Below are 14511 nucleotides of genomic sequence, written 5' to 3' on the forward strand. Positions count from 1 at the left end.
TGGTCTGTTACTGATCTGCAAGTCTGAGTAGCTTATGATTTGGGGAGTAGAAAAAATATTCTAATAGGGAAAAAACTGTGCAAATGGAAAAACTGTTAATTACATGCCCATTAGTTATATGCCTTATAATAAATAAAAAGGATTTAAATTTTCATTCTTAGAAAAACCGATAAAAAATGTTATACAGGTACGGGCATATTTTGTTTTACTGCACTGTGCTTTATTGCACTTCACAGGTATGTTTTTAACAAACTGAAGGTTTGTGGCAACCCTGTGTCTATCAAGCCTGTTGGCACCATTTTTCCAACAGCATTTGCTCACTTTATGTCTCCATATCACATTTTGGTAATTCTGGCAATATTTCAACTTTTTCATTATTATATTTCTTACGGCTATCTGTGACCAGTGATCTTTGATGATACTACTGTAATTGTTTTGGGATGTCACAAATATGCTCATATAAGAAAACAAACTTAACTGATGTTCTGACTGCCTCACTGAACACTGACATGTTTACCACCTCTCTCTCTCCTTGGACCTTTCTAGTCCCTGAGACACAATACTGAAAATAGGTTAATTAATAACTCTACAATGGCCTCTAAGTATTCAAGTAAGTGTAAGAGTTGCATGTCTCTCACTTTAAATCAAAAGCTAGAAAGGATTAATCTTACTGAGAAAGGCATGTTGAAAGCTGAGATAGGCTGAAAGCTAGGCATCTTGTCCCAAACAGCCAAGTTGTAAATGCAAAGAAAAAAATTCTTGAAGGAAAATAAAAGTGCTACTCCAGTGAACACAAAAATGATTAGAAAGCAAAAGTCTTACTGCTGATAATGGAGAAAGCTTTGTTGGTCTAGATGGAAGATCAAACCAGCCAGAACATTCCCTTAAACAAAAGCCTAATCCAGGGAAAGGCCCTAACTCTCTTCAACCCTCTCTGAGGGTTGAGAGAGGTGAAGAAACAAGTCTGAAGCTAGCAGAGTTTGGTTCATGAAGTTTAAGGAGAGAAGCTGTCTCCACAACATCCAAGTGCAAGATGTGGCAGCAAGTGCTGATGTAGAACCTGCAGCACGGTATCCAGAAGGTATGGCTAAGACAGACAACGCAGATGGCTACACTGAACAACAGATTTTCAATGTAGATGAAACAACCTTTTGTTGGAAGAAGATGCCTTCTACAACTTTCAGAGCTAGAAAGGAGAAAATGCCTGGCTTCAAAGCTTCAAAGGACAGGCTGACTCTTGTCAGGGGCTAATGCAGCTGGTGACTGAAGCTCAAGCCAGTGCTCATTTACCATTCTGAAATCCTAGTGCCCTTAAGAATTATACTAAATCAACTGGGCCTATGTTCTCTAAATGAAACAAAGCTTGGATAGAAACAGCACATCTGTTTATAACATGGCTTAATGAACCGAATATATTAAGCCCACTGTTGAGACTTACTGCTCAGAGAAAAAGATTCTTTTCAAAATATTCCTGCTCACTGACAATGCACCTGGCCACCCAAGGGATCTGATGGGGAAGTACAATGAGACTCATGTTGTTTTCATGCCTCCTAACTCAACATCCATTCTGCAGCCCATGGATCAAGGAGTCATTTCAACTTTCAAGTCTTTACCTTTAAGAAATACATTTCATAAAGTTGCCATAGCTAGTGATTCTTTCTGTGAATCTGGGCAAAGTGAACTGAAACCTTCTGGAAAGGATTCATCATTCTACATGCCATTAAGAACATTCATGATTCATGGTAAATCAAAAGAGCAGCATTAACAGAAGTTTGGAAGAAGTTGATTCTAACTCTCATGGATGACTTTGAGAGGCTGAAGACGTCAGTGAAGGAAGAAACTACAGACATGGCGGAAACAGCAAGAGAACTAGAATTAGAAGTAGAGCCTTAAGATATCACTGAATTGTTGCAATTTTATGATGAAACTTCAATAGATGGGGAATTGCTTCTTCTGGATGAGCAAAGAAAGTGGTTTCTTCAGATGGAATCTACTCCTGATGAAGACACTGCGAAGACTGTTGAAATGACAACAAAGGACTTAGAATATTATATAAACTTAGTTGATAAAGCAGCAGGAGGGTTTGAGAGGACTGACTACAGTTTTGAAAGAAATTTTATTGTGGGTAAAATGCTATAAAAAGCACTGCCATGTTAGGGAGAAATCATTTCTGAAAGGAAGAGTCAACAGATGCAGCAAATTTCATTGCTGTCTTAAAAAAAAATCGCCAAAGCCACCACCCTGATCAGTCAGCAGCCATCGCCATCAACTTCAAGGCAAGATCCTCCACCAGCAAAATTAGTATGACATGCTAAAGACTCAGATGATGGTTAGCAATTTTTAGCAAGGAAGTATTTTAAAATTAAGGTATGTACATTGTTTTAAATTATAATGCTACTGTACACTTAACAGTCTATGGTATAGTATAAACACAACTTCTATACGCACTGCAAAACTAAAAATTTGTGATTTGCTTTATTGCTGTTATTTGCTTTATTGAGGTAGTTTGGAATTGAACCCTCAATATCTCAGAGGTATGCCTGTAGTCCTTAAAATACGTGATTCGGAAAAAGTCTTAATTAAAAATACCAAATTTTTATAAATTACAGCAATCATTTAAATAAATTTAAAAATTTCTCCTAAGTAAAAAATTGTCAAATTTAACACTTATCTTTATTCTTAAAAAAGCAATTAGAAATAATTCATTTAATTTTTTTAAGTTCAAATTTTAATAAGAGGTAAAGGAAATACAGATCAAAAATTTTATCTAACAATTAGACTAACAGTCTTGATTTTAAGACCACCGAGCCAGTTAGGAACAACCTAGAAGTCAAAGTCAGGTTTCTGAATTCAGTTTAGTATTCTCAACAAGTTTACTTCTAAACTATTTGAGATAACTTTCTCTCATTTTATGACCCAACTTCAAGCCCCCTTCAAATCTTTTTGTAAAGAAATTAAATATAAACATTAAAAAAAGGCTTGTTAATCAAGGGGGCTGGGGGTCATACCTTTGGCAGTGTTTTGGGTCTCTGCTGCAGTTTGGGATGTCTGCATTTTGCTTAAGGCGCTGAGCTTAAGTGTAGGAACTCACAAGAAAAAGTAGAACAGCCCCTGCCATGAAAGACTTCAAATCCTTTATCCCTCCTTATTTCTTTCCTGTCTATCTTCCTTCCTCACTTACTTTCTCCTTCTTTATATTTACATAAACACACCTTATTATGTACAGGCATGGTCTTACACATAAGAATACAAACATCATTTTTTGAGGCTCACAATCTAGCACTAATTTAAAAGGTTAAAACAAATGTACAAGTAACTAATCCAAGGCAGATTGTGCTAAATTTTATAGGAGAAAATGAAAATGTTGTGGAGGTTTATAGAAGAATTCAAATACAGCCATACAACTTAAATTTAAATAAAATTATTTTGAAGCTTAAAAGGCTAAGTAGTCTCTATTAACAAATAGTTTTTAACACCTGTGTGAACCAGTCTTCACAATATTAGGGGATATGAAGGAAGCCACAGCTTTCCTTATTTAAAGTTGACACAGTGTTTGCCTTGGAAAATTCTCAGGAAACTGTGGTTTTCACACACCTCCAGTTTCTTCCATTTCAAATAAATTAAATAAAAAAGGGAAACACCTCATCATTTAGTGGAAAAGTTTTATCTTGGCATAGGGTATTTATCGTGAACACAAAGTATTTGGTGTTCAATTTTGAAAAGAATCTTGAGAATGTACATGTGAGTATAAACAAGAGTCTAAAAATGAAATAGCTCTCTTACATGAAACATTCATTCCTTTGAAATGCTGCTTTAAAACAAACTGACTCTAAATCAACTGGTAGAGGTAGAATGCTAGTAGCAGTACTTTTAATATTAACTGGACTTCAATTCTAGGTTTTACCTAAAAATATAAACCAATACATTCATATTTGTATTTATTAAAAACATTTAGGGACATAATAAAAAACAGTCCCTTCACCTGGATCAGAATTGTGGCAAACAAAGCAAAATAAGGCTTAGAGTCCATATTTAAGGGAAAAGGAGACTTTTCTGTATTCACTAAACTCAAAATCTCTACGACCCCATGATTCCAAAATGTAGTCTTACATATATGGGACTTACTCCATCCTTTCGTCCTAAATTTTTGTTTTATAGGCAGAGATCTGGTTTTACACCTTGGATCTGACATCTTCTACTGACTAACCATAGGTGTATTTTGACCTTTCTGGGCCTGTTGTCTCTCATCTGTTAACAGTGGTACCATCATCTTCCCTGAGAAAGCTAATACATAGATATTAGGATCTAATGAGTCAGACAACTGGTAGATGTTGACAAAATTTGCTTCCTCTTATCCTGTAGTTGTTTAATATAACTTTTTTATTTTCTACTAGATTACATATTCTCCTAGAAAATATTCTGTGTCTTCTATTCCCTTCCTATCTTCCATAGTGCCTAGTGATCACTCTGCACACAACAGATGTTTTAAATTGAGAAGCCCTTGAAATTCTGGCAATAGCTGTCTGGAAATGTCACAGTACTAGCCCCCAGACTCTCTAGCTTTAAAACTCTCATATAAATATTAACTGGCTACTTAACCTTTCTAATCCCTTTCTATGTTTGAAAAATGAAGACACTATTACTATTGCTACACACACACATGTGCACACATGGACGTTTTCTTTATGAGATTATTGTTTTAAGATCAATTGAGATAAGAATGTATATGAAAGAACTGTGCAAGCTGTAAAATGTTACACAAATTAGTCTGTTCTGCTCTATTCTGATGGTCAGACAGTTTCAAATGTACAGAGCTCTAGACTTATTTCCTATTTGGTCATCCTCCACTAACCTTCCCTCCTATGGCAAATAATCAGTCTCCCTCCATGACACTCCAAGCCTGCCTCATCTTTAGTTTAGAGATTTAATTTATTAATATATTTTGACACAGAAAAACATGAATCCAATGAAAGGATATAACAAATGAAATAAAACAGTAACAAAGTAGCTGAAATCAAATGGCTTGAGAGGAATCTGGAATTATTCTTAAGCAGGGCAATTTCCCTTGGCTCTAAATCCTCAAGGATTCTATCAAGAACTTTGATGAAACAGAACTGTTTTCCTTTCGTCCTTGTCCTCCTCCCCCCTTCCTTCCTTCTGTTTGGAAGAAGGTACAAAAAGGGCAAAAACATAATCAGGTTTCACTTGACAGTATTTCAGTTAGATCTTAAACTTTCTATCTGAATTACTATCATAAATCTTATGACTAAAAATCTAGTAATATGCAAAAGAATTAAGTTTTGCAAAATAAAAATGTTTAAGCAAATGTAGGCACATTTCCCCACTTTTAGGATGACATTTCATACACTGGAAGGTTGAACAAAGGGTTGTAAATGAAAGAAGATATCCTAAAAATCTGATTTTACAAATACTACACATACATTAACTAATAGTAACCTTCCAAAGTGAAAACTATCTGGCTGAAAAGTTAAAAAAAAAAAAAAAAGACAAATGTTATTTTATTATAGATATTTTCAAGTTCAAGTTAAATGATAAATATTGTGAAGTTTTATTGCTAAAATTTAAATAGAAACATAATATTAGGGAACTACAAATAAATTTTTTTATTCTCATCACAAATTAAGCCTTAGTAAGATAATTTCAGAATTCAGCAAACAGAAAGTTCAAAAAATTTATCCTGGTAAAAATCTTAAAATTATGATTTCTTTAAACTCTCATGAGAAAACAAATATATTCTGCCTTATTTTTATACAATTACCACTATTCTATTTAACATGTCATTATTTTGTCAGAAATACAGACCAAGCCACAAGTTTAAAACTATAATAGTACTAAAATTTTTTCTTCTCTATGAATGAATGCTATGAAATAAAATATTTACTATAAAATCATGTTAGTATAAAATAAGTAAGCTGTTTGTAAAATCATGCTCATGACTTCTTTTGTGTCACTTTTCTGATAAGGACCAGGAAGATGACAACAACAAATCCTCCCTCCCCTTAAGCATACAAAAACCTTTTATGTTCTCGCCTTCTTACAATAAAATGCTTTAAAATATTAACATAATTAATAACAATTAATTATAGAGAAGTGAGTGCTAGTCTACATGAACATAGAATCAGAGTATTACTTTCCTTAAGGCTGGAAAAGGAAAACTGACATTTATAGTTGGAAATTCCAACCTATCTTTCTTAATAATCACTGAAATAGGCAGACAAAAAATGAGTAAAGATATAAATCACCTGAGCAACACCATCAATCAGTTTGACCTAAATGACATTTATAGGACACTAACCCCAATATAACAATTCAAGTGCACATGAAATATGCACCAAGATAAGCCATACTCTGGACATATAACACAAATAATAAAGTTAAAAGAATAAAAATGATAAAAAGCATGCTCGTGGATCATAAAGGAAACAGTAACAAAAAAATACCTGGAAAACCCCCAACTGTTCAGAAATTAAACAATATACTTCTAATTAAACATGAGTCAAAGATGAAGTTTCAAGGTTAAATTAAAACATTTTGAACTCAAAGAAAATAAAGCACAACACATCATATTTATAAAATGTAGCTAAAGCGGTGCTTAGAGGGAAATTTACAGCATTAAATTCTTATATTGGAAAAAAAGAAAAGTTTAAATCAGCAATTTGAGCTTCTACATTAGGAAACTAGAGAAAGAGCAAAGTAAACACAAATGCAAGAAGAAACAGTATAGATTAGAGCAAATGTGAATGAAAGTGAAAACAGAAAAGTACTAACAGAGTTTAAAAATCAATTAATCCAAAATCTGTTCTTATGTGGAACTGTCTTATGTAGAATTTAGCAAAGTAGGTACAAACAAAAAGGAAATACTAAGGATGAAGCAGGAGTGACAAATCCAAGGAGCAGAAGATACACCTGAAAGTCCCAACTGTGCACGTAACAATGGTTAGCCTTAATTAGCTCACCTCATTCTTTCTGAGCTTCAGTTTCCTCACTTATAAAAAAGGGGTAAAAATAATTTTCTTACGGTGAATTCAGGGATTAAATAAAATATTCATGAAAACTATTTGAAAAGAACAAAGAGTCTTTGTTCTAATTAGTAAGATTAACAGACTAACTGTTATCTAACACATAAAAGCCATATCCAGTTCAACATATCTTTAAGATCCTTGAGGGTATGATATCACAGCAAAGGAAAATTCATACATGACCGTAAAAATTCTGGGGGTGCTTAATTTTGGGGGAGCTAAAGTGGGGAAAGGTCATTATAGATACCAATAGTAAACGGCTTCTTGATCAGTTTTCTCTTCAAGGAAAAAAGTGACAAGAAAAAAGTAGGTCAACAATATAAATAATGAACTTTTAAAAGAAATACAACCCACTGCAGAAATACCTTTTTGCAGATTTTTTCAAAGTTGATATCATCACCAAGAGCAGATTTAGTTACTGTATCAGGTTTTAACTCCTGTAAAAGAATAAAACAAATTAATTTTTGTTATAAGCCTAATTTTAAACTATCATTACTTTTATGAGTTAAATTTCTTCCCATGTTTTGCTTTTAAGAAATTTGTTATTTAATGACATTACTACTGATTTAAATGACATTTCAGGACATTGACAATCTTCTCAATCCATAAAGAAATGCAGACATTTATAGAGAAACACCTAATGTTAATTCTTGATTTAAAACTACCTAAGCCACAAAATACTTTTCTATTATAGAAGGAGTTAATCCATATTTATTTTAGAAAATACAGAAAACACAGAAAAGCAAAGAAACACAAGCAAAATTACTGGCAAGGTTTACATGATTATAATTGTATTATACACCCTCTACAAGCTTCTTTAAGAGAATTTAAGTTTGATATGCATTCCACTAAGAGAATGAGGGATGACCTTAGATCACATGAAAATGCAATTTTTCTATATTAATAGTCATCAAGTTATTCTAATATGCATGAAAAAATTAACATTTGAATGTTTTTTTCTAATATTGTTTAGAAGAAAGCTGAGTAGGAAAAGCAGATAGTTGACTTTAAAACAACACCAAGTAACAATTAGGTGGATATGTGATATGACAAACATTGTGCAAACATTAAGTGAAAATGATATTTAAATTATAGTTAGATAAAAACAGGACCATAGCATTTTGTAAACTAGCTTTATTTAATAACAGGGCAAATGTCCATTATTTTCTTTCTTTTACATCACTGCCCTTATTTATTTAACCAACCTCTTATTGGACATTACTATATTTTCTGACCTTTTGATCTTTTTATATAAATTAAGAATGTAATGACTATTCTTGTACATACTGGTTTATGTAACCCCTTCTGAAAAATTACCACATATTTGATATGAAAGAGCTCTACTGGGTTTTTGGAAAGAGAGTAGAATAGAAAAAAAATCAGTTATTAATAATGATGATCCAATGTCAAAAAGATCAGAAAGCACTGTTTCTGAGAGTAAAAACTCAATTTCATTTTGGGTACATTAACATAAATTCAAAAATATGTATGTAAAACAAATCCATATGAACAGTACATAAATAATGGACTCTCATTTTTTTTAAATTGTATGTGTGCATACATATAAAAAATTCATTATGTGACATATTTGGTCTGAAAATGTCTTAAGTTTAATGAGCTAATTTAAGAAATCGCTTTCTTTAAGCAGTCTCAAGTTAATAAAACTATTTAAATTATAGTTAAAAATCCAAATTTTAAGACTTGCCCTGACTTTGTCAATGGCTGGCTACAAGTATCTTTTTTGACTCTGCAAGAAAATAAAAAGAAAACAGACTAAAGAGTGAATTGCTTACATTTCATTGCTAAAATGAACTTAAATAACTGAAGAAGATAATGGTATTACCTAAATCTCAACCCATTCATATATTCCCTCCAAAACAATAAATTCAACAAGGAGCACCAATAAAACTATGCTCATAGCATTATTAGGGGATCAAGGATACCATAAATTTCAAAATATCTATCAGCAGAGAAACCGACACCAAATTCAGCAGAGCTCCCACTGCTGCTACGAATTTGTGAATATACAGAGCAAGAGAATGGAAGATTAAGATACTGGGAGAAAAAGAAGAGAGTGAAGGATATACATTCACAACAAACAAAAGGCACCACAAGAAAGCAAAAACTACTACAAAGCGTCAAAATGCTGAACACTGAGACTTGGTAATTCACAGCATTGTCTACAGAGAAGGGAGGGTTTCAAAGTAAGTGATTTTGAAGGAGGAAGCCTCAAGAAGCACTGCTCCGAGAATTATATAAAAAGGGGTTGTGCACTTCCCTTCAGGTATAACAGTGTAGGCAGAGGAAAGAAAGAGAAATTAAGACCCTACAGAAACAAAAGAAAATACATGTAAACCAATTCCTCCTTTTCATCATCCATTAAAAAAATATATATAAAACTTTGCCACAATAACGTAAGTGGCCCTAAGAAATGACTAGGATTAAGAGAAGAAAAAAGTTAGATTCCTAAAAATTAATGCAAGAAGAGAAAAGAAAACGTAAATCAAAACATTTTATCCGATTCTCTCCTAGAATTAATCATGAAAAACACAATTGTAACATAAACATGCAAACATTAGGGAGCCTCAAACAAACATTTGGGACTTACACAAAATATATGCAAAATGAGAAATTAAAACACTAAGAACAGAAATAGAAAAAAAAACAGAAATGCATCAACAGTTGATAAAGCTTAGGAAATAAACTGAAAGAAAAGAAAAACCATCTCAGAAAGGGAGAATGGATCTAAAGAAAACTTCAACAAGGAACAATGAAGAAAGTCAAGAAAACTACTAAGAAAATGAAAATGAGATAAAGAAAAAGGGACAGAAAGAAAGCGGCAAAGGATTATCCCACATACATGTGACTGCAATCTATGAAAAAGAAAAATAAGAAAAAACAAATACTTAAAACCCTATAGTTCTAGAAACCTTCATGAGAAAAAAAAAAAAAAAACAACAAAAAACCAACCAAACAAAAGGCTTACGATCTACCTAGCTTAAAGAGTCCTGGAACAATCAACAATGCAACCTATTCAGGTTAAAAAAAATTATTAGATTCTAAAGATAAAGGAAAAAAATCTTCAGAGTTCATGGCCAAAAAGATCAACTTAGTTACAAGAGTGAAAAAATTAAGCTGGTTTCAGACATCAGGAACAATATACAAAGCAAGCATGGAGCAGTATTTCCTATATAAGCAAGTGTAAGCCAAGGATTTTATACTCAGTCAAGCAGCTCTACAACAATCAAGTCCAGAGAAAATAGTTTGAATCGAAAGGAATTCAGGGAATACTGTACACATCTGTCTGTCCAGAGGAATCTTCTAGAAGAGTTCAGCCAGAAAGAGATAATTTTGGTAAAAGGATTGATGATGCATATATATATTTGTAAAGCTAGAATTAAAAGAAATGTGGGGGCACAAGAGAAAGAATAATACATAAATTTTGTCGTAATCCTCAGAGCCTGTGAATATGTTATTTTACATGGCCAAAGGGACTTAGCTAATGTAATTACGTTAAGAATTCTAAAATGGGGATCCTGGATTATCCAGAGTGGGCCTAACATAACCACAAACGTCCTCATAAGAGTAAGCAGAAGAGTGTGAGTTATAGATGAGAGAAAAAGAGAGAGATATCAAGGTATTGAGATCTGAAGATGCTCTGCTGCTGGCCTTGATGAATACGGAGGAAAGGGCCATGAGTCAAGGAAGGCAAGTGACCTCTAAAACATGAAAAGGATTCTCTTCTAGAATCTCTACAAGGGATACAATCCTGGCAACATCCTAGTTTAAAACTTCCAACTTTCAGAACTGTAAGATAATAAATCTGTACTGCTTTAAGCTGCTAAATTTGTTGCAATAGCACTAGAAAATTATACTTTTTATCCCCTACCAATCTTCATATTATAAAGTAATTCATTACATCATATTATTTGGACAAGTGCCATGTACTATAAATAATTCCCCAAATTAAATACGTAGCTTAAAACTATAAAAGCAAAATCTAGATGCATTTGGATAGCTTAAACTTTCCTTATCACACCACTCATACCTCAGTATTTTGGGTCAATTCATTTTTACCTTAATTTAAAACACAACCCTATGTGTAGTTAAAAGAAAATGCTACCTCCTATGACATAGTTCATATAAAATTCTAAAATGGTTTAAACAGCAAAAGTGTATGAATAGGAATGCTGTGCCACAACTAGAATTTTGTTTCACAACTATCGCTAAGTAGACACTGAGGAATTTAATAAATCAAAGTGGTTTATTCGACAATGCAGTAAGTGCAACAAAATATATATTATTAAGTTATCCTTCCCCCTATACTTTTATTCAGAAGAGGTCAGGAATTGTCTTTCAGAATAACTCTTTTTTTTATAAGTTATCACAAACAGATAGACAGTATCTCAAACGTTAGTACACCCTTCAGAAGATAAGACGAAATTTAACCCATGGACTTTCTGAATCCTTCTAAGAGTCTGCTGTGCAGTCTACTTGGGAAGTTCATGGTAAAGTGCCTGGATTTACAAACCGTTTCTTAATTGCTCTAAACTCTAAATTTATACACATTCTGATTGATAATATTTAATATACTTTTAAAGGAAGAAGTTTTAAACATTCATTTTTATTATTCTTGGATTGATTTAATAGTTCTAATGATAGGTCATTATTTGACTACAAAATTTAATTTACTCATATTCTGCTTCAAGCGCATGGAAGAAGCAGGCTTGAACATGGTTAGGCAGAAAGCCATATGGTCAAGAGGTCTGAGGAACTACATAAAATAGGAAACAAAGCTTGAGCTAATTAAATGCTACCTGAATTTAGCTTCTGAAATGGGGCTTAAGTAGTTTCTTTTCCTTAGATTTCCTTAAAATAACTCAAGTCTGAAAAATCTTCATCTTCCCACTTGCAAGCTTATTCATCAGTGAGCAGGATTCTGTGTTGACTTGTATAAGACATACATTCTTTTATTTTTAGACATTCAATCCAGCTTTATTTTCTAGCATCAGTACAATTTGTTTCTTTTATTTAAACTTTCACATAGAATTATCCAATCAATTTTAAGATGAAATAAAATATTAACTTCTTTATAATATCTATGATGGGAGTTACTAATCTGTTCATAAAACATTAGAATTATAAGGGGCTTCAGCTATCATATAATTTTACATCTGTGTAGGAAAGGGTTAACTCAGCAGGCCTGGGCTACTCAAATTTTGCACATTCCTGAGAAAGGCCTATATTTAGGACTGGCGTTTGGCCAGCTTCTAGCAGATAAGTTCTGAGCTCTTGGGCCACAGGCTACCAATTTGATCAGAAAGTTTACACTAACAATGAGATTTATGGTGACTATGTCTTTGTGGTGGGGAGCTGGAGTCTGAGTAGCTGAGGTGAGTCATGCAGGTGATTCATGCCTATGTGACTGGCTCCCAATAAAACCCCAGACCCCAGCACTTCCATATAGATAAATATCAAATTACCCCACCCCCCACAAAAACAAACAAACAAACAAACAAACAAACAAAATCCGATACCAAGACTCAAGCGAGCTTCCCTGGTTGGCAGCACTTTGCAAGGGGTGGCAGCACTACATCACTGCTAGGAATGTGTCCATGTGATTATACTGGGAGAGGGCATCTGCAAGCTTATGCCTGAATTTTCCTGGACAATCCCCCCCCCTTGTACCTATTCCTTTTGTTGATTTTAATCTGTATCCTTAAATAAACTGTAACTCTGAGTATACAATTTTTTTTATGAGTCCTGTGAATCCTGCTAGTGACTCCTTCAACCTTGGGGCACCTCGGCCACTCAATTTTATAGAAGACGAAAATGATAATTCAAGAAAATTTAACATACTCATTCAAGGTTTTACCACAGGGCTAGGTTTTACCACATTTTGCTTTTTGCCATATCCTGTTGTCAGTGGTGATAAATTACAAATTGTTGTAATTCCTTCCTAATCACATTAAACTGACATTTTCCAAGTTCCCTACGTTAAAGATAGTTATCCCCAATAACTAGACCCCATCAGAATGCTCCAGTTCCCTTATTCCACACTTTGCCTGATGCTACTGCTTTACTTACATTCAAAAGAGAAAATTTAATTGAAATTAGGTAATCCCAATTTTGCTTATTTGGCTATCTCCTTGCCTTCTTCTTTCCAGAGGATTCTGTCTGAACAAATGAATATACTGACACATAACTATAAAACCAGTGTGGTATTGTCTCTGGCTGAGTAGGGGAAATATGTTTGCAACCAAACTATTCTACATCAGGCTACGGGGAGGGACACTGAGTAAAGACAAAAAATAACTTGGATGCAGTAATCAACCTGATACTTCTAATTCCAAGAGGCTCTCATTAAGGTTGGGCTTTTAACTTCGTAAAATACAAAACATATCTGTACTTTGCAAAATGTGATTAAAATTGGAATATGATATTTAGATTATGAGGGGTTACTTCCCAATAACAGGAATTACAAGGTGTCAAGAAAAGTCATATTCTTGGGGGTTTTTTTTGTTTTTTTGTTTTTGTCTTTTTGAAAATGAGGCAAGAAATGCCTCTGAAAAAAAGAACCTGAAATAACTCATGAGAGAGCTATTGATATCCTTTTCTACAGATGGCAATCTCATTCTGGTTACCCTTCAGTGACAACAAAAACTTTATTTCCTAAATACTGTTCTACTGTTTCCTAAATACAGTACCAGATGGAACTTCAATAAGGTTATACTCTGTCATCATATTGCCAAGGGATTTTTCCAAATAAAATATCTGTCTTCCTCCTTCACTTAGTCCTGTGTTATCGATGGCAATTAAAGGAATCTCCAGCCTCTGCTACCCAGGTTAGCAGCTCAGAGTCATCTGACTCTGTGGGCCTCTTTGTCATGCTTCCATCTCCCTTTCTGCCTTCTCTGTTGTAGTGGCTGTTGAATTTAATTCCGTCCTTTGGATTACCATTATCCTACCCATAGGTTAGAACTTCATTATGGATTGTGTGGATTATAATAGAGTTACTGGCTTTCCTGCCTCCAGGACCAGTAACTCTAAGGCCTGTTATGTCACTGTCTTGAATACAGAGTGAAGCCAAAAACCTCCAGTCTGATGTCAAAATCCTTTCATTACCTGGATTCAATGCATCTTTCTATTGTAATACACTTTTCCTAGGAGTCTCATATGCCATCCATTCAGTTTTACACAGAAACCCCTGAATAAATTTCATATTCTCCCACCTCAGTATCTTTGGTAAATTGTCTGCTTTTAAAAATTTTATTGTGAAATGTCTCTAACTGGTCACCTATCTTTGTCACTCCCTTTCTCCCCACTCAAAATCTATTCATGTTTCAACCCTTGGTTTCTAAGTATCACTAAAGTGAAGCAAGGCTTCTTGGAGAAATGGCTTATACATATCTGAGGCAGGAAAAGTATAATCCCTGAAACATCTTGTTATGCCAGAAAAGGAAAAACTAAT

At 33.7% G+C, this 14511-nt stretch overlaps 1 protein-coding gene across 1 annotated transcript in view; it reads right to left on the bottom strand.

Annotated features, from left to right (window-relative positions):
- SRFBP1 (serum response factor binding protein 1) overlaps window positions 1-14511 on the bottom strand; it is a 49877-nt gene that overhangs the window by 9990 nt on the left and 25376 nt on the right. The window contains exon 4 of the mRNA XM_015249728.3: window positions 7406-7477. Coding sequence (XP_015105214.2) covers window positions 7406-7477 — 72 coding nt within the window. The remainder of the gene's footprint in view (window positions 1-7405; window positions 7478-14511) is intronic.

This window comes from Vicugna pacos, chromosome 3 (assembly GCF_048564905.1).
Source record: "Vicugna pacos chromosome 3, VicPac4, whole genome shotgun sequence".
NCBI lineage: Eukaryota > Metazoa > Chordata > Mammalia > Artiodactyla > Camelidae > Vicugna > Vicugna pacos.